Source organism: Drosophila mauritiana, chromosome X, assembly GCF_004382145.1.
Source record: "Drosophila mauritiana strain mau12 chromosome X, ASM438214v1, whole genome shotgun sequence".
Taxonomy (NCBI): domain Eukaryota; kingdom Metazoa; phylum Arthropoda; class Insecta; order Diptera; family Drosophilidae; genus Drosophila; species Drosophila mauritiana.
This window is the reverse complement of record NC_046672.1, coordinates 14,493,149-14,519,464: the sequence shown is the minus strand read 5'-3', so window position 1 is coordinate 14,519,464 and position 26,316 is coordinate 14,493,149. Positions and strand designations below refer to the sequence as shown.

General features: G+C 40.9%; 3 protein-coding genes across 4 annotated transcripts in view; 1 reads left to right on the top strand and 2 right to left on the bottom strand.

The window, feature by feature from the left end:
* The window catches only part of LOC117146551 (netrin-B), a 62,566-nt gene extending 43,116 nt beyond the window's left edge, over positions 1-19,450 (top strand). The window contains exons 3-9 of one of the 2 annotated variants that reach the window (XR_004459812.1): positions 12,439-12,627; positions 13,163-13,312; positions 13,396-13,509; positions 13,572-13,637; positions 13,717-13,948; positions 14,213-14,410; positions 18,810-19,450. Coding sequence is in view for 1 of the 2 variants with exons in the window: in XM_033312848.1 (XP_033168739.1) it covers positions 12,439-12,627; positions 13,163-13,312; positions 13,396-13,509; positions 13,572-13,637; positions 13,717-13,948; positions 14,213-14,354 (893 nt within the window). In the remaining variant the exon portion in view is untranslated. Of the gene's footprint in view, positions 1-12,438; positions 12,628-13,162; positions 13,313-13,395; positions 13,510-13,571; positions 13,638-13,716; positions 13,949-14,212 lie in introns of both variants that reach the window. The other variant, XM_033312848.1, reaches the window with a different exon arrangement.
* Positions 1,796-3,044, bottom strand: LOC117146552 (putative nuclease HARBI1). The gene is made up of 3 exons (XM_033312849.1): positions 2,891-3,044; positions 2,411-2,837; positions 1,796-2,346 (listed from the first exon to the last, which is right to left on the bottom strand). Exons 1-3 carry the CDS (start codon positions 3,007-3,009, stop codon positions 1,891-1,893), a joined length of 1,002 nt encoding a protein of 333 aa, XP_033168740.1. The 5' UTR covers positions 3,010-3,044; the 3' UTR covers positions 1,796-1,890.
* A 5,042-nt stretch (positions 19,451-24,492) lies between the features above and the next one.
* On the bottom strand, positions 24,493-25,855 carry LOC117147326 (gamma-butyrobetaine dioxygenase). The gene is made up of 2 exons (XM_033314176.1): positions 24,905-25,855; positions 24,493-24,833 (listed from the first exon to the last, which is right to left on the bottom strand). The coding sequence occupies exons 1-2, from the start codon at positions 25,819-25,821 to the stop codon at positions 24,509-24,511; spliced, it is 1,242 nt and encodes a 413-aa protein (XP_033170067.1). The 5' UTR covers positions 25,822-25,855; the 3' UTR covers positions 24,493-24,508.
* Positions 25,856-26,316: the final 461 nt, after the last annotated feature.

The window sequence follows — 26,316 nt, the reverse complement described above, 5'->3', positions numbered from 1 at the left end:
TATTTTCCGAATAACTCCCTTATTCTAAGCCACTCGAAAATTTCGAAACTTCCATTTCTAAAATTCGCTGAGTGTGTTTATCTTCTGCCCGTTGTTGTTCTTCGGCTTCCTTCTGCTGTTGGCATTTCATTTAATTACTTTTGACATCAGGTAGAAATTTTCGCTGCCGCCTTTCAACCCTTTTTTCGGTCTTCGAGTTGAAGAGGGTTGTGTGCGTTGGGCTTTTAAAGCGGAGAATGGGAAAACGGCTAGAGGATGGGCGAAAAAGTGTGCCAAATATTTGTTTAGGCATATTTGCCAATGGCCACTGGTGTTCTCATATCCGCAACTCATCACAACTGTAACATCCGCATCCACAAACACACTCGCACTCACATCCATATCCTCTCATCCACTTCCGCCCGAAATACGCATCCTTTCCATTGTAAATGCTCATATTTGCATTATTCCTTTTTGACGTTAGCCAAGCATTTTTTGCCCACTACCTGCTCCTTTGAATTTATTTTGATGTATTTCCGTTTGGCAAGCAAACATCCAAGATTCGAATGGAGTTTTCCGCTGGGTTTTCATTAGCTGATAGTTTAGCATGGCAAACGCAAATATGCGTTGCTCTTCTTTAAGCTTATACCATCATCCTATTCACTGTAACTCATCACTTTTTTGTATAGGCCATTGAGACATTTAGATGTTTGGGTGTAAGTGTATATAACTGCTTACAAACTACATAAACGTTCCATTATCGTAGTTACTTTTAAATATTATTTTGATATTTCGATTAATTCACCATTTATTACTCAGCGTGCCATCTTTTCTAGCAGTGCATGGAACAGCGAGTGTGTCATAGTCCTTTTGGAATTTCCCAGCTTAGTGCTCGTCCCTCATTAGGACTGCCGGATATTCCATTGTGAGTGCTTTTGGCCTGGGCAAACGGAAAATCTTAAAATCCACCAGCAACTTTTCAACTGTGCGTTATACGGTTAATCATTTAATCTGCATATGTGCATATTAATGAATTTCAACGTTCAGCAGTCCGTGTTCTACCACTACTAGCCAGGGTTTTCCGCATATTCCGCACCGATTTTCCCCATAACTTTGTGTTATTTTAATTTTTTTCATTGTTTTGCCCTGCCCGCCAGCCGAAAGTTTTTTCGTTTTTTTGTTTTTCCGTTTCGAGTGTTTTTGTTTTGGTTTCGCTCGCTCGTGTTTTATATATTCACTCGGTGGTCTTTTTTGTACTGCTTTGCTGTTACTTTTAAAAGCTTTTTTAAGTAACTCGAACTAAATTAAGTTAAATACATTTCATGTTTGTCCGCATGCTGGCTGCATAAGGAAAGATACACAAACGCACCGACGAACGACAAAGTTGTCACACCCGACGTATGCGTAACGTAACCCAAATCCTTCGGTGGAAACGTGAGACTGCTTTTCTTTATGCTCTGGCGCTCTTTAAAGATGATGTATCGCCATTTTGGCTAATGGATTTCCTTCACAAGCGCGCCACGGATCAATTCAATTAGCTTTGGCACACATACGAGCATATATGTATGTAAAGAGGATATGTACGACTCTGTGACCTCTGACCCTTGGCAACAAGTGCGACTGCCACGCAAGCACTTAGTGTGCCACACATAATGAGCATTCAATATGAGGGGTATGCACTTTATGTCGGCAAAATATGGTTACTCCCTTGAAAGTTACAGAATAACTTGTTTTCTTTCATAAAAAATATCATATGAAGACTAAAGCTTTACAGTTCGGTTTCTATTAATGAGAAAAAGTAGTTGTGATGAAGAAATGTTTATTATTATATATGTAAGTTTATGGATACTCTACATGAATCTCTCTTTTTTTTATACCCGTGCATGTAGGGTTTATGTTTAATCTTTAAACTCAGAGCGACTGAGCAATTTCATCGCGATCACGTTGTCCATTATCATCTCCTTCAAATTCAATGTCGTCATTAATGGTCACATTTGGGGCTCGACGTAGGTTGTGCAAGGCACAGCATACATTAACGATCATGCAACAAAACGATGGCTCATACCTTAAGCATCGTTGCAGGCAAAGAAAACGGCTCTTAAGCACTCCAATAGTCCGTTCGAACACAATTCTGGCTCGAGTATGCTTTGCATTAAATGTATGCTGATATGTTCCAACCTTTGCGCTCTTGTAGGGAGTTAAAACGAAGCTCTCTTGCGCGTAGTTGGAGTCCGCCAAAATAAAATGTCCGTTTAAGGTGACGGAAAGTAATTCTCTGGCCCTGGAAATTTTCCATATAGCTGAATCACGGCACGACCCAGGGAAAGTGGCATCATTTGCGATGATCTCCATATTATCGTTGCAAACCTGAGGAAATGATATATCTGACATATCTATCTTACATATAACAGATGCCGGACATTGTACTTACCAACATGACGTTCAAGCTATAAAAACCCTTTTTATTAAGGAAAGCAGAGCAATTTTTTAAAGGCTTCTTAATTTGAACATGAGTTCCAAACAAACAGGCAACTACTCTTGGCAGTTCATATTTTTTCAAGAAGTTTATAGATGATGTCAGCATTTGATGCTTGGACATTTGGATGGATATAGCATCCTGACAGAGGATCCCGTCTAGCACCGGAATAAATGTATTTAGAATCTTTCCGAGCGTGTCGCTGTCAATTTTAGCACGATAATCGTGGGCCACTGCAAGCTCAATGCATCCAGTAACTAGGTAGCGCAACACGATAGCCAATTGGATTGGGTGTGATATTGGAGATGCGCGCAAATATGGCTTGACTGCCTTCAAAACGCTTTTAAACGTAGCCTTGTTAATCCCATAGTATTTGACAAAGCTGAAAATCCAAAGTCACATGCGGAATGTTCAATATTTTCAAAAGTGACTTACCTTTGGTCAGATATATTGAAAATACAAGTATTGCATTTTAAATGCATCGATTTTCTTGTGTCCAGCGGTATATCATTTCTCCTGGCTTCAAAACAAGCAATTGGAATTACATAGGCCATTTTTGCACGTGCTTAAAGATTCTTTAGTAAAGAAAAAAGTCAGCTGTTTCGGAGGAGCAAGAAGCGATGAGTAAGAAACGATAACAAAAACCGGAGCATCTAAAAAGAAATCGAAATCGAAAAAAAATGTCGATTACCGGATTATGCCTTAGTATTTCCTTTTACATTTAAATTTCTTTTAGAACCCCTGCACCGACCAACCGCAAATCGCTCTCAATAATATTTATGTTTCTGGGTTAAAACTGCGGTGTGACAATTTAAGGCTCCTCTGACTCCGCATCGCCATAGAAAAAAGGCTTAAGGATTATGGGTGCATTCTGGGGAAAGCTAACATAGTGTGAATGTGGTGTACATGGTGGATGCTGCTTATTTTGCACAGTTTTTATGCTTTGTCAATAGATGTGGATGCAGATGCAGATGCTTGCTTTTCCGACCTCTGGCTCCGCAGCAATTGCACTTTGTTTCGCAAAAGGGTATTCTATGTTTTCCAACAGCCTATGTTTGCCGCTTAGCTCGCATACACGGAGCTACAGAGAGCTTTTAGTTTTGCATTTTAAGCAGTTTGACTTTGCATTTTTCCGTTTGCTGTATTCACAATACGAAAAATCATTCGGAAGCTACATAGAAAAACGGCCATAGTAAAGTGTACTGACTTTCAAATGCCGCTTACTAACAGATAAAATCTAAAAATCTAAAATGCTTAAAAACAATATTAGAAAGTCTAAATATATTAAATTAATTGATGTATCTAGTTAACTTATATTGCAGCAATTGATTGCCCTCAAAAATATTAAAATTCTCATATAGTTCATTCTGTTACGTACTTCACCCATAACCGCATATACCTCGCCGTCCTGCCACTAATGGGTACGAAAAATACAAATTCTCGTGCATATTTACCGCCTGCATGTGTGTCTGCATATGTGCACATAAAACAACGAGCATGAAAATAAAGAGGAAAATAGAGAAGCTTTGCGTCCAGCATCCGAGCATAAAGATTAGAAAACTAAGTCGGAGGGGGGAAAATGTAGATCAGCAGGAGGAAAGAGGAGGATTTTCCAAAATGGAAAGCCACAACACAGAGTTCATCGAGTGGCAATTTAAGTTGTAAGCTCTTCAATTAGGTGCAAAATGTTGAATGGGGAAAATCTCCGGCAAAAGGGCTCCACGACCTATGGGGTTTTCGAGACCTTTCACTCACCACACACAAATTGGGGGAGATTACTTTTACAAAAAGGGCTGTCTTTGGGTTATTAAAGTGGCTTTAGGCAAGAAAACGTGAAAATAAAAATACATATATGGCTAGTGTGGAGAACCGCACCTTCGTTCTTCATCAATCTAAAACTAAAAGAGCACCAATGTTTCATCCTTTTGAATTTGAATGCTTGGTTTGAATATCTGGCAAGTTCTCTCTGCCAAACGGACAAGCCAACTAACTCGTTTGATCTAGAGGCAATCGCCAGACCAATATCCAAAGCTAATGCCATTTTCCCACTGAAACTGATCGATTCTCTGCTTTTAATTGCATTTTGATATGAGCATGAGGGGGGATTTGGAATTCAACGATATCGAAATCGAATTCGCAACCGGTTTGCGCACAATCGTAATCGAGGCTTCAAGAAGGAGCTCATAAATCGTTCCATCATCAATGGCACATTGCTATTTAATTTTGTTGTCATTTTTCTCTTTTTCAGCTTTTTGAGAAGATTGTGTTCGCAGCCAAGTTGTGAAATTAATGCAATTTACTTACAAAATGTCCCATTAAAAGCGCTCAACTATCGGGGCAAGGGAACCGGGCATAGACATAAAGCAATATGAGCTTGTCGCAGTCGCAGAGTCGCCTTGTCTGGATCCTCCGCCCGTCCAAATGTCGTGGATGTGGATGGAGAGGTGGATGTGGATGTGGGGATATGTGCGCCTGCATGAGAGTGTAATTTAATGCTGCTGCAGTTTTCCTCCTCCTATTTTCCTTTGCATACACAAATGCACATAAACGACGACCCTGGCAGGCCACAAATTACCCGGCCAAGTCCATGAAGCGCATTTAGCCAAATCGCTGAATTTATGTCTTATAAAAATGCTTGTGTCGAGTAACAGAAACCGAAACCCAAACCCAAACCCGAATCCGAATCCGAACTCCAAAACCCGGAGCAGAACCATATACCAAAGACTTAGGTCTCAAAGTGGGCAGGGTTAAAGCCAAGTGACATGGCCAGAAAGACATGGCTAATGTACGAGTCCCAGGAGTAATGGATCGTAAAGAGAAAGGGCTTAGCATACCCTGTAAAACAAAAGAATGTATTCGATGTTCGAGGAAATTGGGCTTTTCCATTAATATTTTTGTTTTTTTTATTTTAAAAATGAACAATATATATTTGAATACACCTTATAATAATATTCTCTTATATGATATATCAATCTTTGTTAAACAATACATTTTTGGCGTTGCAGGATGTTTTAAGAAAGCGAAAACAAACATAAAAATTAGATTACAGTTTACTAAAAACTTTCAAAAAATAATTCCAATATATCCCCATCCATCTGCCCAAGTTGAGCAGCTGCAAATTTCGTCTGCGAATGAATTTCACTATTATTACCCAGAAACTATAAAGAACCATTTCCTAACACCTCGGCGCAGCTTGAGTTCTGTGCAAAACTGGCCAATCAAGTATCTCAGCTTCGTTAGAGTGGCCAAAAGCACCCTACCAAGAGTTGAAGAAGGCTAAATCTGATTTATACCTTTTATTATTATGAGTTTTTGCTGCGTTCAAATAATTTCCCTCGTTCATTTTGGCACTGCCCCGTCCCAGTTTCAGTTTTCCATTTGCCATTTACAATTTTACCAGTCTTAAGCTGCTGAGACCTTAAAGTTGCACAATCTCTCGAATTATAGAGTCTTAGCGCGATTTTTTCTTATTCCCACCCATCGAAATGAGTGCGAGGCAAAAGTTTTCAATTCAATTATCAACGCCCATGCCGTTTTCTATTTTTTTTTACTTGGCCTGGGATTGAAAAATGGGTTTTTTCTGGGAAGTTGAAAATGGTGGAAATGGTAGGGTGGCTAGTCGATTTGGCTCCGATTTTGGGCCGGCAATTTGCTGTTTTCTGTTTCCCAATGCACATTTTTGGCGTAATTTGTTTGCCAAATTGCGTGTTGGCGTCATCGCGTTGATGATCATTGGCAGCATCATCATCGGGCCAGTTGTCAACCATCGGTTGCCAGCGTTTTGTGGGGGTGTCGATTGCAACAACAGCATTAATGCCACCCCGCCCACTTGGCCATAAATAATTTTCTGCAGGCAAAAGCCAATTTCGCCAGTCACATTCGGTTGGAGCATCGCTTTTCCGCTTTTCCAATGGAGTAGAAGAGGGCGTTTCGTGCATACTTATGCGCATTCGAAAGGAAATTAGTGAGTGAAAATCGGGTTTTCTTTCTACTCTTCGTAGTTGAAGCTGGATGTTAATTGGTTGTGGAATACAAAGTTTAGTTTATGTTTAACAAAAAGGGTATTTTAACTTCCTGGCACTTTCTGCCCAATAACAAAATATCTATGATTAAAAGTCAAATTTATTAGCGGTGTACTAAAATAAATTCATTTGGCTTTGATTGCCTGCCTTTTAACGAACAATCAAGTTTTATATCTCATTAGAAGAAACGATCATAAAAGAAAACAGACCACCCAAAACAACGAGGAAAGCACGAACTGCGGAAAATGCACACTTGGGCTAAATTTAAAAATCAGTTGCCATTCAAGCGGCGAATATTTTGGCAAGCCAAATTTCGCACAATTTCGTTGAGTGAAAAAGGTGAAGAAAAAAAAACTGTCAACGCATTCTGGTGGATATCATAACAGACTTAGCCGAAAAGCAAGCAAAGTGCTTAGATACACGTAGACAACTCAACAGGGCGAAAAAATTGAAAAATAAATAAAATTATGCGTGGCAGCATTTTTGAAATCATTTGCGGCAAGCGGGAAAAGCTGCGGGGAAATCAGCTTGCGAAAAACAGACTGTCTCGCTGCCTTCATGCTTCACTTGCTTTTTTTTTGTCGTCCCCTTATTTTTACAACATACACATTTAGCCGAATTCTGTTCGGAAATGGGCATCCCATTGAAAATTCAAATCACACCAAATTCTAAAACACACAAATCGCCGCCAAGCAGATAAAACAGCAAGAACGTAAAAATAATAATAAAAATAATATAACCAAAGAGGAACGTGAGACGAGCCCACGAAACGAAAGCGAAAACGGGCAACATTTTCTTGTCAACGGGCGAGAAAATTACACAAAGCTACTGGCAAAAAAGTCACCAAAAAATGTACCAGGTCCTTTTATAAAAAAAAATCAAGGACAATGCCAGCAAACAACTCTTTGTGCAGGCAAAGCAAATTTTCGCCGGCTTATTCGTTGGTGTTTGGTTTGAAGATGGGCGTTTGGATATTTTGGCGAGGCGGCAAATTTATTTCTATGAATGTGCTGATTCAGACACATTAACAATGGCTGCCAAAATGAAATATAATACAAATTATGCGAAGTACAATAATACCAAGTTTTAAGTGGAAAATCAAGATGGAATTTCGTTATTTTCTGTATAACTTGGCTAAGAATGGTTTGACAGCTAAAAGAATTACAGTTTTTTACGCCTAGGTATCAAGACTATCCATCAATATCACCATTTGGCGACTTTTCTGAAAATAATTTTTGGCCAAATTTTCGCATTTTTTGTAAGGGGTACCATCATCAAAATTTGCGAAAAATTGAAAAATCCCAGAATTCCCAAACTTGAATGCAAATCGATTGGGATTTAAACACCGAACTCAGCGAGGTATGACATTCCTTATTTGGGTCATTATTTTCAATGTTTTGATCAAAATACCGATTATTTTTTTCACAAAAAAACTGGAAAACTATTTTTGGCAAAAAACCCAATTTTCAATTTGGCCTTTTTGGCTATAACTTGACTAAAAATGGTCTCACCGCAAAAAGAATTACCATTTTATACTCCTTATAACCAATACTAACCACCCCTTTCACTTTTAAACGGATTTTGTAAAATTAATTTTTGGTCAAATTTTCGCATTTTTTGTAAGGGGTACCATCATCAAAATTTGCGAAAAATTGAAAAATCCCAAAATTCCCAAACTTGAATGCAAATCGATTGGGATTTAAACAACGAGCTTAGCGAGGTATGACATTCCTTATTTGGGTCATTATTTTCAATGTTTTGATCAAAATACCGATTATTTTTTTCACAAAAAAACTGGAAAACTATTTTTGGCAAAAAACCTCATTTTCAATTTGTCCTTTTTTGCTATAACTTGACTAAAAATGATCACACAGCAAAAAGAATTACCATTTTATACTCCTTATAACCAATACTAACCACCCCTTTAACTTTTAAACGGATTTTGTGAAATTAATTTTTGGCCAAATTTTCGCATTTTTTGTAAGGGGTACCATCATCAAAATTTGCAAAAAATGCCAAAAAATAGAATTCTCCTTTTTGAACACAGTTCAATTGGGAATTTAGTTACGATCTTAACGAGATATGGCATTCCATATGCGGACCCTTTAAGTCGTAATTATGGCCAAAAATCTGAATGTTTGTGGTAAAAAAATCAGTATACAAATTTGTGGCGCAGTGTCAGTTTATTACTTTTAAATTGAAGAAAACTTATAGAGTCGTTAACAGTTTTTCTCACTATTATGCTTCATTATGTGCTTTATGGCTGCAATTTACTATTTACCCTATCTGCACTATCAGAATCCGACGATGAAGTTCTGACCCTTGCGAGGCATAGTCGTAAATTCTTTTCTTTATGATTTATGGGAACGTGCTTGGCTCATTTCCATTCGCTCACTTTCGGCAACATTGTTCCCCGGAGAATTCCTCCATTCTTCGGCAGATACAAAAACCATATACACGTACAGATACAGATACAGATACAGTCTGGCGCCTCTTGCATCTCGAATGTGAGTACAAGTACTCAAGATCATATCATATCGTGTTACTTCCCCCCAGTCTGTCTTTTCGATTCTCTTCCTGTCGAGTTCTATTTTTCTTTTACTGTTTTGTGCATTACTTTTTCGTTTTCTCAGCTGTCAGTACCTCCCACTTTTCTCCTTTCGTATGGGGAAAAAATTTAGACATTTTTTAGCCAGTTTATAGATGGTATGGTCTGGCTAAAATCCCCTGCACGCCCCACCATCGCGAACTCTCCTCCACATTTGGGGCCTGTTTGGTTTTCGCCCATAATTTTTGTGCCGTTTTACAACAAACGGGCACATAACTCTCAGACTCGTCGACTTATGAACGGGGAATGGACCAGTCCGGTCCCGGCTTATCTGTCGGCGCCGGGCCTCATCATAGCCGAACCCCAAGCCCCAAACCCCATACCTCATGCCTCATGTCCCATACCCCATGCCCCATGTCCAATAACATATACCATCTAGCAGATACCCTCGACCAGCTACCTACCCCTCCTCGGGAGTACTGGGTGCAAAATGATTTTCACATGTTTTCCTTTATTTTCCTTTATCTGTGCGCACGTTGCTGTTTTCGCACTTTTGTTGGCTTTGCATGTGCCTTACCACTTTTCCGTTCGTTCGTTTTCCCTGTCGCATTTTCCACCAAGTGTTTGGCTTTTAATTAAAATTGCAGCTAAATTATGAACTTTTCTTTTCTCGACCGTCTGCAAATTTTTCGCTGCGAAGACCCGATGGGTCTGGGTCTTTGCCTCGACCTGTTCGTATATCAGAATATATCGGCAAGCGAAGAGAATTCTTGGTCAAGATGTGCAAATTTCACTGGCCGCGTGGCCCAGTAATTGAAGTGAAGTTTCTTCCACGGGAAAATCGGTTGGAAAGAGCGGAAAAGCACAGAACACGTAATGGGGCCGCAGCAAATGAACTGTGAAGTGAATTCGCGTAAAAATGCGTTTTATTGTTAACCAATTAAGCCGATCGACTGCATCGTTGGCCATGCTTGAGTAAATCCCACACAGTTTTCACAGTTTTCCCAAAACCAGAGGCCACTGAAAATTGATGTGCTACTTTGGCTAATCGACGGGTGGGTGCTTCGAATATTTTTGGTTGATTTTTTGTTTGAGGTTTTCGTTAGACGTTTTTCGGTTCTTCTAATTGTCTGCCCGGGCAATTTATGTGTGGTGGTGATGGGGTCTGTGTCTCTCAATTCCCGTGGAATTTCTGCGGGATTCGGCTCGTTGAATGTGGCTTATCGTTCCGCAATATCAACTCAATTACAATGCGTGTCAATGGCAATACGACAATAGGAAGCTTCCACGAAGGCCATTTGGCTGGGGTATTAAGTGGACGCCAGTTGGCGGTCAATATCATTATTATTATCATTAAAAGCGATATGGGTAAACGAGGAAGAAATAAAGCTGGTAATAAGATTCATATTGACGCAGGAGCAGTGACAATGGAATTCGAGACGAAGATGAAAAGAAGCTCTGGACGAGGATGAGGCATTGGGAAACGAACAGTACAACGCACTGAAAATACTCTAGCTTATTATGGATTATATTAGCTTGAAACTTGGATATACATCTTTACCAGCAACTATTTTTTTACAATTTTTGTAGTATTATCACAATTTCTTCACCCATAACACATCTTCACTGTTTAAACCCCCCTTTTAAGCCATACTATGTATGGCCTTGACCCCGCAGAAGTCGAGTGACGAGCGAAAATAAAATCCATTTTAAATTGTGCACTGCCGACGACGATGACAATATGGTGGGTTAAGGATGGGGGCATATGTCGTGTGCCTGCTGCCGGGATAAGGTCCTTCGATAAGTATTCCCATGTGCCTGTCGGGGATTCCGGGCGGCGGTGGCTCTATGGGTCCATTGTTGCTGCTGTTGTTATTATTTGCCAAATAAGCGGACGGCCATCCGCGTTGTCTTCCTGCCACGCCCGCCGCCTCCAAGGCATCTCCTTTGTTGTCAGCCTTCATCCTTCGTCGATGATGCAGACATAAGATATGAAAAATATGAGGCAACAGCAATCACAATAGTCGCACCAGTCACCAAAGGCAATCACCAACTTCCCATCCTCGATCTCCCAGGCCGAAAGGCCCCCACTCCAAAGGCGCTCATGCGTGGGCATTGGCGGCGGACAATCCCAGTACATACATTTATAAAATAACAGATGAGGTCGAGAAAATAGTAGAGAATATCTGTAATGCCTCCCAAAGTACAACAGTTCAATATGAAGGAGAATAAATACCTTTTACATTCTGCAACTTTAAAATCAAATACAGCTCAATTAACTTGCGATTTCCTGTATTTTTATGCAGTTATATCCTTGTTAAAACTAAGATATTATCCTCAGCTGTATGATGTGCTCAAAGAGGACACGTGTGTGTCTGCGTTTGTGTATAAATCACCCTTAATGCCCTTTGCCCTAAAATGCAGGGAGTGGGCGGAATGTAATCGAAAGAAACTCCAAAGAACGCGGAGGAACAACCTCAGCGGTCCTGGACACAGGAACACCATAAATTGAAGTCAAGTGCTGCCAATTAGTTGCTAAAATTATTTTATGATATTTTCCGACTAATTAAATGAACATTTACGTTGCGCCAAGTGGGCGGTTGGTCAGTCTGGAAAATCGATAAGGAGCAGCGGCAAGTAAGAGCATTAAAAATAAAGATACAGAAGGAAGGCAGACCCCAGGCACAACCCACAAGAGCTCCCACCCTTTCATCCCACTTTTTTTTTTCATCAATCAAGGGAACAGCAGCAGCAGCATCAGCAGCGCCCACAACAACAACCATAATCAATCATAACCAAGACAGGGAAATAAGGGGCAGCAACTCAGATGCCCCCGCACCTGTCCGAAAAATAGAGCACGTAACAGTTTCCCATCATTATTAATTATTTATGAAATCTACGGATCCGGACCGGATACCATCCTATCCCATCCCATTCCATCCCATCCACCACCTATCGTCCAGCAGAAGGAAAAAACGAGGCCAACGGCAGACCGTACTGCCATTAAATGATTAGCTCTCTCCGAACACCCGATGGTGTTATCCTTGATAATAACAAAATAGGAGCGGGTTAAGCTCGTTAGGTCATGACGGTAATTTGGTGAAACTATGTGCAACCGATGGACCAAACTGCTTGCGGTGGCCATTTGTTGTAACTTTTTCGTTTAGTTTCAGATTGAAAATGGACAGAATGGTGTGGGATACAAGCTTTTTGAAAGCATATATTTTTGTTTAAACATATTAGACATATCAATAATAATGTTGCATAGGTGATTAGCTTCCTTAAGATCTTCTCTCTTTATATATTTGTGTAGATTTATTTATTTACACTGAAGGTTGTGGCTTCAATTCTTATATATTTTCCCGATAATTCACATTTTTAATGTAAATATTTTCCTCTGTCTCTATTTCCAGTGTGCCAGTGCAACGGACACGCCCGTCGCTGCCGCTTCAATCTGGAGCTGTACAAACTATCTGGCCGGGTTTCGGGAGGTGTGTGCTACAACTGCCAGCACGATACTACCGGAAGATACTGCCACTACTGCCGCGAGGGATATTATCGGGATGCCACTAAGCCGCCAAATCATCGCAAAGTCTGCAAGCGTGAGTTCAGCTTTCTCTTGTCTTCACTCTTCTGCTGATTGAATGAGAGACAACGCCATGAGGTGGCCAGTTTCAAGCAACCATATATATATGGTATTCTGGGGTATACCAATTTCGAGTTAAAATTGTGTGGAGGAAATTCTGATAAGACATGAAGTTTCTTGCATTCATTGCAGTTAGTTAAATTCAACGTTCCTAAAACAGTTGAAGTTCACCCATTGCGAATTTAATTAGCTTGACTAGTACACAGGTACTTGTAATACATTATTATCCTCCGTAGTGGGTATGCTACATTTCTGCTCCTGTCACTAAATGTCCGACCTGTCATGGTATTCCCCCAGTTCCCCGCTTTATTGATAATAAGCTGTCATCAATCAGTGGTCCCATAAGCTGTCTGCCAGACAGATAGAAAGACAGACAGCTGTGCGGAATAGATAGTTGGTTGGCTGGATAGATGGATGCATGGATGGATGGATGAATGGTTGGATGGTTGGGGATGCGCTCTAATGAGGATGACATACCTCCCTCTTTACAGGTTGCGATTGCCATCCAGTGGGTTCGACGGGCAAGACGTGCAATCACCTGAGTGGCCAGTGTCCCTGCAAGGAGGGCGTCACCGGACTAACTTGCAACCGATGTGCCCGGGGCTACCAGCAGACCCGCTCCCACGTGGCACCCTGCATCAGTGAGTTCCAAGAAATCGAGATCGCCTTGAGTCCCTCGAATCCATGGTTTCTAATCCCCCGCTTTTCTCATTAAAATTAACAGAGGTGCCCACCAATGCGAACATGATTCAGGCCGAGAGTGCTGGCGGCGGTGGAGGAGGTGGCACTGGTGATTACAAGGATGGCGGTGGCTCCCAGGTCGAGGAGATGAAGAAGTGTAAGTACACTGAGAGAAAATGCCATTGGTTTCGCGGACAAATATGAATTACTTATCCACAGACTGCGGCAAGTGCAAGGCGAGTCCCAAGAAGCTCAATCTCAACAAGTTTTGCATGGAAGATTATGGTGAGTTTGATATGAAACAATAAAAGAAAGCTATCCTCAACTATTTTGGCTTGTTTTGTCTGTCTAATTTTACTTTTAGCCATTTTGGCCAAGGTGATTGGCCACGATCGCGCCTCCCAGGACATCAGCACGGAAAAGTTCTCGATAGAGCGACAGAACGAGATCTACAAGTACGAGATCAACATCCAGACGATCTTCAAGCGGAATCCCATGTCGGGCACTACGAGTTCCTTGCTCGGAAGGGGCAATATGATGCTGCTGGTGCCGCGCAAGAGCATCGAGTGCCAGTGTCCAAAGATAAAGCTAAACAAGTGAGTACTATCCCATCACAGATATCACAACCTTTTGTTTACGGTGTAAATAAGTATGTTATGAGTGGGCTGAAGGCTCAGTTCTTAAGCTAGCAACATAAATAATATTAATGAAGACCTCCTTATAACATTTTGGCACCCAATAACAGCTTTTTGATGCAAGAGATGTTGTTTTGGCCTGAGTACTTAGGATTATGATATGAAACTCACTGTCCTCGGGAAACGTCTAACACGCCCTATTTCTTGAATTTGCCACCCTTTCAGATCATATCTCATCCTTGGACGTGACTCGGAGGCGGCGCCTGGTTACTTGGCCATCGGACCGAGCTCGGTGGTCCTTGAATGGAAGGACGAGTGGTCGCTTCGCATGAAGCGGTTCCAGCGGCGGGCACGCAAATGCAGTTGAATCGAACCGGAAACGGAATATGTCAGAGCGGATTTCAATTTCACACACTTGGCTAGGTATCGGTTTTTGTATAAATTGTACAGTTTACTCAAGTTTCTGACCTTCTTCGGCATCATGCTATAAATTAATCAGCCTCGGCGATTTCCCAAACGGAAGTGGCCCGCAAACCCCATAGCCCGTCTATATAATCTCAATTCCTACCCAGATAATCTCCTTCCGGGGCGGTCTCTAGTCTATAAAGCGCTTTTACACAACATCAGCAAACAAACAAGCCCATCCAACAATCGGAAAACAAGCGAAAACACAACGTACATCGTATTAACCCCGCCCTTTTTATGAAACACCAAATGCTAATTACAGTTACGTGCCAATGGGTGGGCCTGTTGGCGTGTGGGCGTGGCCGCGTGTCCTTAACGATTATGTGCCGGCCATAAAAAACAGTTATAAATTGAAAATAAGTGCGAAAAAGAGCGGTAACATCGCGTGTCGCGATTCTAGACAAGCAAACAAACTGAATTTTGGGTGGCAAATGAACGGTCAATGCAACCGGATGGGGTGATGATGGACAAACAGGCTGCGTCGACACATAAGTGCAGTCATGAACCATCAACACGACTCTCGACCATCTGGCAAAAACCGTCCACACACTTGCCAATACTGGGGGAACTCGGCCAAAACATGATCACCATGTGACATTTAATTAAATCATATTCTATAAATCAAATTACTTTTATTCTTTTAAATCAGACGAAACTTCTTAATTTCTAATCACTCTACATTTTTACATCAGTTTATAAAGGTAACATAATTTTCAAATCAATAACAACTTAGGCATTCATTTAATTTTCAAATCAATAAAAACTTAGTAAACCTTAAAATGGAATCAAATGATTTTATTTTCAAATTTTCAATCGCTGCCAAGCAACTCAAATCTTTTATGATGGAAAACCGAAGACAAAAATTAGTAATGTTTGTCCCATCTGCTGCGACGTCATTAATAATTAGTATCAAAAATTAGGCATCATTGTCTGAGCTTTCAATGTCAATGTTTTCAAAGGGTTTTAATTAAATATCTCTTAACTTTTATGTTTTGAATACCCCTCACAATACTTCGCTCTGCCATCCAACCAAAAAATTGATTCTATTTTCCATATGTGCCAAATTTCTATTTAAATATTTACCATTTGTTCACTAGTCCAGCAGTTTTCATGTGCACTTATTTATTTTACTCTAGCAAAGAATATTTGTATTTTGTCTGTTTCTTTGGGATATATTTACACAACTTACGCAAAAGCATTGCGATTGAAAAATTGCAGTATTTTCTTCCAATTTATAACAAACATTTGTGGACGAAAGCTGCAAGGGTATTTCAATTCAGGTTTCGAGTTTCAATTGGTATCATTTCTGGTTTTCCTGCATTTCAGGTCGAGCAGAAAAACGCCTCTCAAGAATTTATGCAAACAGTTTTGGCCGATAATTATGCACATGTTTATTGACTATCTGCTAGTTGATTTTTCACGCGCTTTTGCATACCAATTTGTTTGATGGATGCATCAATAAAAAAATCAAGGCGGCGAACAGCGGCAAAACACGCATTTAAAATACATTTATTTGAATTTAATTTTCAATTTGAATTATGCATGCAAATTGTGAGCGCATCAATTCCGGCTCGTTCGGTTCCAAATACAGATACAGTATATGCATCTATATCTACACATATGTGTGTGAAACTAAAAATCGAAGGCGTTAAGAGTATGATTGGAGGTGTTAAGGGATCGGGGTACCGGTTGTAACTTGTTTTTGGAGCATGTGTAGGCCACGCTTGAACACTTGAAACTCATCCCGGGCAGCCTCGCGGTACAGTGAAGACAGCCCATGAGGAAAATAAAGAAACATCAAATATAATATTCTATTCGCTAAATTTACACTCTCTTTTCAACGAACTATTGCTTTTTTGGTATGTAATAGTAAGAAATTGTACACGTTTTCATGTACTGAGTACCCACTGTACCGCTCGATAAGTATCACAGCCAAAAGCAACAAAGAGGCAGACAACATGACGCATATAACACAAATTGAACAGCAGAAACAAACAGAAAAATTCGCCACAAGATGGAACAGTTCAAAATATAACCTGAATATTCAACATAAATTATTGCAAATTAAACATTGTGAGGAATAAAAATCAAGATAACGTAAGAAAATTAAATGCAATAATATATTCTCATTTGATCAACATATTTAAAAACGATATATTTCTGTCCGTGTACAGAACAAATGAACTTCGTGGGCTGAATCAAGTGATATGCATGCCCCCCCCCAATTGCAGTTACATTTTTCGATGTTGCTGCGGATTAAACATGTTTCGGGCTCAAAAATGTAACATGATATATGACAGCCAAGTGTCGAACTTGATAAATGTTTTAATGAATTTATTTTCGTGTTTATATGCTGCCAGCCATCCATGAATCGAGATCTTTAGCTGACTTTGCTTCGTTTTTCGTTCAGCTCGACGGCTGGCACGACACCTACTCTCTGGTTCTTTTGTGGCCGTCCAATTTCGATGTGTGTCCCCCCATCCATGGCTACATCCACATCCACAACCACATATAAATATCCACACAGTGCCATTCACATATTATTCAGGTCCGACCGTGACCATGATGTATGATAAATCAAAATGGGGGCAACATATGCAGGGACAGTCCAGAGTTGGACAGTTAACATGCTGCGGCATTTAAGCCGAGATTTGTGTTCGCATTCACTCTCCGCCCAGGGACGCATAATTAGCTCTGCTTCTGGCATCTGGATGTGGATCTGGATCGGGATTCGTATCTGTTTCTGTTTCCCTTGCTGTTACAGTTGCTGTTACTGTTTCACGCTGGCTGGCCAACGTGGCGTATGAGTCATGGACACACGTGTGCCCACCGCACACGGATAATCTTTTTGGAGAGCATGTCCTGGGGCAAAATAAATGCAAAATTGTCAACTGTCAACTGAATACATTTAAACACACATTTTTATGCAGATGCTACCGCGCAAACTGTGAATATAAACAATTCACAGGGATTGGACATAAAGAGCGTTTACATTTCATCATGCTGTAAAGACCTTCGTCAATAATACTGTTGTCAAAAAATTATCAGCTTTGGCTAAGAATTTAAATTTCAAAAGCCAAGCCAAATTTCCAAAAATTTGAGATTCTTATAGCAATCAAAAAACTGAACGTTAAATGATAGTAATAACAGCATTTCTCACAATTTTTGATCTTGCAAGGACGGATTCCAACTTTGGATCAACCCCTTTCACCTGAACCTTCCAAAAATAAAACATTAAATAAATGCTAAAAAAAAGAAGGAAATGATTCAACAAAAAAAATGAAAATGAAATGAGAAATTCAATTGTGGCCTCGGTCTGGTCTCGTCGACTGCGGCCGGCTTCATGCCTTCATGCATATTTAAATGAGATTTTGCGTTAACTGAATTTTTCACCGGCATTCTGCAGATGGAAATGGGAGGGGGCGTGGCCAGTCGGGTGCGTGGGCGTGCGGCCCTCAAAGAAAAAAAACATATTAATTTATATAATGTACGAGTACGCACAGAGATATAAAACATTTATATAGATTTAAATAAATTGGGTTCTTTTCGCCGCTTTTTATTTGTATTTTTATTTTTCGCAATTTTTGCCGTTCATTTAACTCTGAATGGGGAAGAGGCGTGGCAGCAGGCGTGTTGTCGCATATGTATTTTAAATAGGATGCAGGCCCATTAGCATATAAATTGACGCAGCGACAGTTGAGTGGATAAAGGAAAAAATAAAAATAACACTCTTAACCGAGAGGCTGAACAATGGAAAGGGGTATGGTGGCTCGTAACTGTTAACTAGCATTTGGTCAGAACAAAATAAAAATAAAACAAAAACAAGAATATACAAAATTACACGAAATTATTGAAATGCCCACCAAACATCACCGACAAAAACACTATTCGTACCACAAGAACAACAGCCCCAAGCTGACAAATTGACTTCCGTTTCCGCTAATTGAAAAACAAAATGAAATTTTCTTCGAAAGAATGAATGAAAAGTACTTAATGAGAGAGATGCAAACATAACCAAATTAGTCATTAGTTGATATGTCAAGCCGTTTATTTATTTACACACCTTTTTTTCCTAATCTTAATTATAAATGAATACGCCTAAACGGAATATATTTAAAACAAAAGCGAAAATCGAAAATCGAAAATGAGGAGGGGAAGCAGGAGAGCTAAAATGTATTTATATGTTATATGGAACCCGAACTGGAAAGTTTTGACGATCCAATGGACTTTCTTACTTGTAGATCACTTCCCTTTTTGTTTGCATATGCATTAAGCATGGCCTACTAATCACATATCCTTCGACCACACACACAAATAAACACAATTAATTATTGAATAATGTTTTTTTTTTTGTCAGACTAATATGAATATCAAGCGTGTGTGTCCAGAACGAATTATTCATATGGTAAGCTAAAAAAAAAGAAATACAAATGCATACATACATATAAAACATAAATATAATCAAAAATGAAACACAAACATTTTTTTTCTTAGATTTTTTGTAAATACTCAAAAAACGTAACGAGTGAAGAAGATGAAACGCTAAGGCAAATAGAACTATATATATATATAGATATATATATTGATAAATTGATTACAATCTCGATTATTGCTAATTATTATGTTGAATCATAAATTGCACACACGTACACACACCCACACACACACTCACGAAAAGGCAGCAGAAGAAAGCAAGAGAAATTCACATTGTCTGATATTAAAGTATTGTAGTTGGTACTTATATAATATATAAATATATATATATATAAATAAATATTAAAATATGATTAATCATAATACATAAAGTATGCAATTTTTGTGGCAAAGAAAAAAAATATATCAAAGACAAGCAGATGGAGGAAAATCCAAGTTATATATATATCATTTATGTGTACTTGAAAAAGTAAAAAACCCGAAAACAAAGCAAAAAGAGCATGAAAGTTTAATCGAATTAAGTGGACAGATTGCTAATAATAATAATAAAACTAATAACGAAATCAAAACCAATTATTGTGTTTTAAATGGGACAATTAGTGTGTTTGGTATACAAAAAAAAAGGTAAGAATTGTATTTATACAAAGTAATAAACAAATCAATAAAATGAAGTAACTCCCAATTAATTATACAGGCTTTTCTTTGTATTCTTTAAAAAGTTGTATTTTAGTTGTATAATATTAAAGAGCTGCCGCAAAGTGAATATTTTTTGCAAAGGCTTAACGACTTAAATCGAATTCATAAAAAATATTGAATCAAATTACTGATAACCTTTGGCAACATCAGGCTAATGGAATCACAGGAGGTGCCCACCACGATCCCCCGACCTTTTCTCACGGCAATAAAGTCGTCTCGCCTCCTTTGGAAAGAGGGACCCATCTGGATCTTCTGCTCCCGGCACTTATTACGATGGCCCCTACTAACCCCTCACCAGCCTGAAGTGGGTGGAGTGGGGAAGTCCTTATTGATTTTGCATTTGCATAAGCAGTTTATTGTGCCAGGCAGGCGGCACACACGTTTAGCATTCGACTTTCAGCACCCAGTACACTTTTCGCCGCCGGGAAGTTCATGCCGCATAGTGCTGCATACTTTTTGGGGCTTCGCAGTTAAGGACACCGGAAGGTATGGGAAACCTTGCCACTTGTCCTTGCCTTGGCGAAATTAATTTAAAGCGCAATTTAAGTAAAATTTCCGCCCGGGGGCTGTTTCTTAGTTTTATTTGAGTGCTGCTATCATCGCCAGAACTCTGGTCCTGTGGTCCTGCGAATCCTGTGAGTCCTGTGAGCGGCAACTGAAACTAATACGCATATTTATCAAATTTCACGGCCCCGGGGTGGCTGCCACTGCTGCCTCTGATTCCGTTGCATCCGAAATCGTGCCCAAAATGTACAACATCCACTGCTCCTGTAGCTGCCCCGGAAAATGCCTTGCAGCGCTTCCAGTTTCCAGGATTTGTGCGGGCAGTCGGAGAAGGGACGGAATGTTTCATCCTGCAGGACTTCGATGGGCGGTAGCAAGACGACCGCAATGCAAGGCGTCGGACAAAGTTTCTGCCCTGGCAAACTTGACAAAGAAATAAAATGCGTCGAGTTGTAAGTGGCGCAGCACGTCTGCGGACTTGGCTCGACCATGGAGATACCGTGGAATCACGTAGCTGACCAAGTAAGTTCCTGTCAACAGGATAAATATCCTCTTTTTGTGGGAAAATCAAAACTACTACGACAACAAGCAATTATTCTATAGAAAAAAACGAAATAGGATTTATTTTTAAAAATAGACGCTTTATTAGCTATTAGAGCTCAACAAATCTATAGAAACATGAATGAAATTAAACCATATATAGTTATATAGTATATGACTTTTATAAAAGTGTCTTTTTAAAGTGTGATTAGAAAAGTCGCTATTTTGTTGTCCCCATTAAAGAGAAGTTGTTAATTGTGTTTTTAATTAAACAAATCTGCTGGCATACCTACAACCCAAAAATGTTATCTCCATTTTTGATTGTTTTTTGTTTTTCAAGTCCAAAAATGTTAACTGGCCTCAAGGTATCATATAACGATTGAATAATTGAATGAAGGGGACAGGGTCAGTCGGACTGGAAAAATAATAATCTGCTCGGATTCGAAATCAATACTCTCCCCTGCTGCAAAGGTATCATGCCTAAAAAAAACCGCTAAAACTTCGCCGGGGTGGTGGGTAAAGGACCAGGGCTTTGCGATGGTCCATAGGCCGGGACGGTCTGGTTGCCTTGGCAATATGCAAGGACAAAGCGGCGTCTGCCTGTGGCAGACAGACCCCAACCAACTAACACCACCTAAAAACCACCCAAAAGCCACCCACTCCCTCACGCGCTTGCACGCTTCATAAGCGCAACGAATGAATTTTAATTTGATTAAAGTGAAAAATTGAAAAATTCTCCTTTGCCAAAGCTTTTTTCGGGACTCCATTAAACGTGAAGGGGACGAAATGCGGAAGTTCTGCGAAAAAAGGGAACCCAAATTCGCCACCCTGTGGAAGCACAGATATACGGGGATTAGTTGGCCAATCAGTGGAGGCAGGCAACTGGGATTTTGTGGCCTGCTGCACAACCTCATCATCCAGACGACGTTGCCATGGCTAGAAATGCCAAATGCCGATTGACGACGTCGTTGCTCCGCAGTATCTCAGCCTTTTCCCTTCATAACCGGCGATGGGGGGAGGGGACTCCCCGAAAGACGGCGAATGGTAACTTAGGCCGCATTAAACCTTTTTCCCTAATATTGTTGTTTTTGTTACACCAACCACCCAAGCCAACATACAGCAGACCCTCGAAAACGCTCAAAGACTTTTCCATTTGGCCCCCTAGGAGATGCTTAGCCCGGCTAAGAAGCATTTTTGCCCTGGCCTGGTCGTCTGCTGGAATTACGCCGCTTGGATTTCAAGTGCCGCCACTTGCTGTTGCAGCAAATATAACACAAAAGTTGACACAGCACCCAAAACACTTGAAGAAAACTAATAGTTTCACCCTTAAATATACAGTTGAAAAATGTTAGCAAATATTATATTGTTGGTTAATAACCAATACGAATTCAAGACTAAATGCTCAATGAATTATGTTGAATGTTACAGTATTTATTTACAAAGCGTGTGCCTAAGATACCCTTTGTGGATGAAGTTCGCTCCTGGGCGAAGACAAGCCCAACTGCTTCATAGTTGCAAATTGCCGGAGGCCGTAGAGACGCCAGTCAAGTAAAACAGAATTTTGCACTGAACCCTAAACGTGTTTGGGTTTCGAGTTCGAGTTTCTTCAGTTGATGTGGATGTGGATGCGGATGCGAAGTTAAAGCTGGAGAAAGTGGGGATCTGAGCACCGCAGCGTCCCACTGATGGCATTCACATGGGGCGCATTGTGAAGTGCAAAAAAGGCGTATTTTACAAGATTTTTATTACATATAAATGCGAGAAGTATTAAAAAAGTAAACTTTTTATAGACTTTTCATTTTCCCTCCGCACTTCCGTCGTGGGCTGCTGTTGCTCTTGGCCAAAAGGGATGAGGCTAAGTGCGGAACGAAAAAGAAGTTGTTCGCTTTTTGTCTGGGCGTCATGATGCGTGTTAAGGGAATACACACACACACAGAAACACACACACCCACAGCCGCATTCACATACCAAAACACACACAAGGATTTTGCCATGGAAATGCTTTCACTTGGGTACAAGGATAAATGCACTACCGCAGTTAGTTAGGAAGATCAATTGAATCTGCGTTTTAGTTGCGCGCTTAGCACTAAGATATGTATGAGGAAGTTTATAAATATATTTAATTTAAATGTTCAAACAGCAAACTAAACTAAAATATTATGCCATTAGTTTCGTATCTGAATTTAATTTTATATAAACCAACATCTATTTTGTATAAGACTTTTCCCCTAAGTATGTAACACTTCTTACTGGACACAATTAATTGCTGCCACAGATTCCAGCATACTTTTGGGCTGGCCTTTCTCTAGATATTCTAGTTCTGGAGCTACTCACCTATTAATAGCTAATTTTCCATATTTACATGGAACCAACTTTCCGAGTTGTCGAAACTCCCCAGAGATATGGCCCATTATTGCAGGTCAAAACTCCACCACGACAGCCAAATTTCGACCGCAAATCTCCGCCGCTTTTTCTCTTCAAGGGTTTTCCCCCATCTTACCCAGTCTAGGTTTAGGGTTTTTCTGCTTTTCCACTTGCTGTTGCCGTTCCTGTTATTGCAAGGACTCGAAGGACGAGGGAAATCGGAGTGGGATTTTGGGGCTGGGCATGTGGATGTCGATGTGGAGTTGCTGGCGTTGTAACTGTTGTTCGAAATGTTTTCCAGCGGCTGCGAGTTGTCGAGTTTTGCTACTGCAGACTTTTCATATTTTTCTTAACAATTCGCTCGCCACCTCCGCACTTTTTGCCACCCACGACCAGGACCACGCCCCCGACCGCGCGTACTTTTAAATTTTATTTTATTACTATAACAAGACATAAGTAGGCATAATGGGGCCCTATAAAATATTTAAAAGGAAATTGGCATAGAAGTTTCCAGCCGAAGGCGGCAGATTTTCCTTTTTTTTCTGGTGGGAAGGGTAAGGGGCACGGTTACAGTAACGGTTACGGCAACATTTACGGCTACGTTTCCGGGTTTCAAGTACTTTCTTTTTTGCCCCATTCAGCCGGGTACTTCGAGGATCCCGAGAGCTGCCACCTCGAGCACCTGGAGACGCGTGTCGGCCGATTAACGGGCTACTCATTGAGCGCTATTTAAGGTTAATGCACTCCAAACTGAGATTTTCATAAGGTTTTTACAAGGAAAGTGGAAAAACTGCAAAGAAGCCAAATTATCATGAAGAAAATTCTGTAAATGGCATAAAACACCTTTATCAATAGTAGCTAATGAAAGTGAAGTGAAAATATTGACACTAAAATTGAGTGCATTAAAACTTAACAAAAAAACATTACTGTGATGTTACTATTTATGAAAATATTATATCATAATATATATGTGAATAAATAAAATGTAATGTGTTAAACATACATTTCCATGAGAAGATAAGAGGTTGTTCCTGTGTAATGGATTTTAAGTGATTCACCCTAAAATATCTAAACTTTTCGACACTCCCACCTTGTTTTGGCCAATTTGCCCCGCCCCTTTTCACGCATTTTATGCCCCTAACGCCCCAACGTCAATCATTTTCACAAACGATTTGTCAGGCAATGCCGCGATGCAAATAAGCCGAGACATTCTCCCCCACCACCCATCAAATGGTGTCCTCCTACCCAACGTGGTGACTTTTTTTCATCGCCAGGATCATCGCGATTTTTTACAACTTTTCATTTTTGCGCTTGAGCTGGTTTAACAGCCGAAATTGGCGCCCTAAGCTAAACCGGATTAGGAGGATTCCGGCTGCTGGATGCCAAGATGCCACGATTCAGGATTCAGGAGCATATGTGGCTGCGCTGGCAAAGCACCCAAAATCCGTTGGGCGGTGGGGCCACTATTCAAATGAGAAGCTCACATCAAATGGCTTGGAAAATATGTTATCTCGCTTTTTATTGGCAACTCGCAGTTAAGCGTTTTTTCAGTACCCTCAAGCGCGAGTATATGATGTCCCAGTCCAGATAGGCGCCCACTATATAGCGCGGACTCTGCTCCGAATCATCATACCCAGTACGTCCGTGGAGCAGGCGAATGTTGTTGAAGGTCAGGACGTCGCCAGGACGCGTCTTGAAGGAGTGGCTATCGGCGATGGCCAGGCGAACGAAGCGGGCGTAGGACTCGTACCACGGAAGGACCTCCTCGAGCGGCACGTTGAAGTGACTGTCCCGCTGCGGCACGCTGTGGTTTATCCGAGTGTATCGCCCCTCGGCGTCCAAGCTGTGGGCATGGAAAAGGGGAATGTCATTTCAAATTCAATAAAACTACTAGTAAAATGAATATTGTTATACCAAATGACTGGTGCCCTCCAGATGTTGTGGAACTCTCGTCCATCCTCGCTGCCAATGTCGTTCCAATCGACAACTATGCGACTCAGTCGCTCAAAGTCCTCGGGATGATCGCGGCGCAGGAGGTCGGCGACATGGAAGCCATCCACGAGCATATTGCTGCCACCAGGTGAATCCGTTTGGACCACGCAGTGCAGGATGTTGACGCTTGGCTTGTACTCGTAGTAGGGCAGATCCGTGTGGAGGGGCAGTGGAAGCGAAAGGTAGGCGAAGTTCTGGGCACCCGGCTTGGCCTGCACCACAAACTCCTCGCCGTAGGTGGTGCGCCGGATGAAGCCCACCCGGTCCGCCAGTCGCCGCACCACGCCCTCGTCCAGTGGAGCTCCTCGGAGCAGAGCCACCCCGTAGACGGCCAGCGCCTGGAGCCACTGCATCAGCACCGAATCCTGGGACATCACCTCATCGTAGCTGAAGTGCTGGGCAATCTCCTGGAACTCCGCACCCGACCAGTGTCTAGTCGTGGGTCTGTAGAAGTCCCGCAGGTATTCCTGCTGTTTATCAGGCTCAAAACTCCGCTCCTTTAGCCACTTTAAAGAGAACCTGCTCTCGTGTGCATCGCTCCACTTGACCAGTACTTCCTTGGATTGCTCATCTGTCTGCAGGCCGACTGGCCGGATGCGGGTATCGAAGTTATCCCAGTCCAGCTTACGCGACTTGGAGCTGCCGTGGAAGCAATCCTCGCACATGCAATTGTCCCGCAGCCAAATGCCCGGAAAAGTTAGAGGTTTGGAATTTGCCTCCGGTTGAACCTCGATACTCGATTCGTTTACGATCTTGGCACTGATTTGGCGAGAAAACTGAGCGGAGTTAATGGTCTTCAGTTGACTCAGGGAACGACCCAGTAATCTCGGAACCCACATGGCGATCGACTCGGTGTGTGCCGACTGCTCGAGATTTAAATGCCGAATGAAACGCCGGAGAAAGCTAAATAGTATAATCAGCAGCTAAATCGGGTCTTTGGACTTTGCCTGCCAGCTCACCAGACCACAAGTGGGCATCCAGATGAAGCAGGGGCGTAGACAATCTGTTTCTATCTCAAGTAATTTAATTAGAAAACTCGTTGCCTTATTTTACCAAGAGATAAATCATACATAATTGTAATATGAAATTGTTATATCATTTGTAAGCAATAATATATTAAAAGTATATAGTTTGGATTAGGACCCCTTTAACAAATAGTTCTCTGCACGACCCTGGATCAGAGCAAAGTGTTATCAATAAACTAGTTCCCGTGTGAGAGCGCATCTGTTAGAATTTGTTTGTTAATAAAAGCACTTAAAATTTGATAATCCGGAGAAGTGAAAAGAGATAAGAGGCCAACAGATAAAATGGTACAATATAGTCAAAGAAAGTCG

Excerpts from the sequence above, each read along its gene's own strand:
- LOC117146552 (XM_033312849.1), bottom strand. The coding sequence starts at position 3,009 with ATGGCCTATGTAATTCCAATTGCTTGTTTTGAAGCCAGGAGAAATGAT. Across the intron at positions 2,838-2,890 it reads TTCAATATATCTGACCAAAG|CTTTGTCAAATACTATGGGA; the intron begins GTAAGTCACTTT and ends TTGGATTTTCAG. Across the intron at positions 2,347-2,410 it reads ATAGCTTGAACGTCATGTTG|GTTTGCAACGATAATATGGA; the intron begins GTAAGTACAATG and ends TCATTTCCTCAG.
- LOC117147326 (XM_033314176.1), bottom strand. The coding sequence starts at position 25,821 with ATGTGGGTTCCGAGATTACTGGGTCGTTCCCTGAGTCAACTGAAGACC. Across the intron at positions 24,834-24,904 it reads TGGAGGGCACCAGTCATTTG|CTTGGACGCCGAGGGGCGAT; the intron begins GTATAACAATAT and ends CCATGCCCACAG.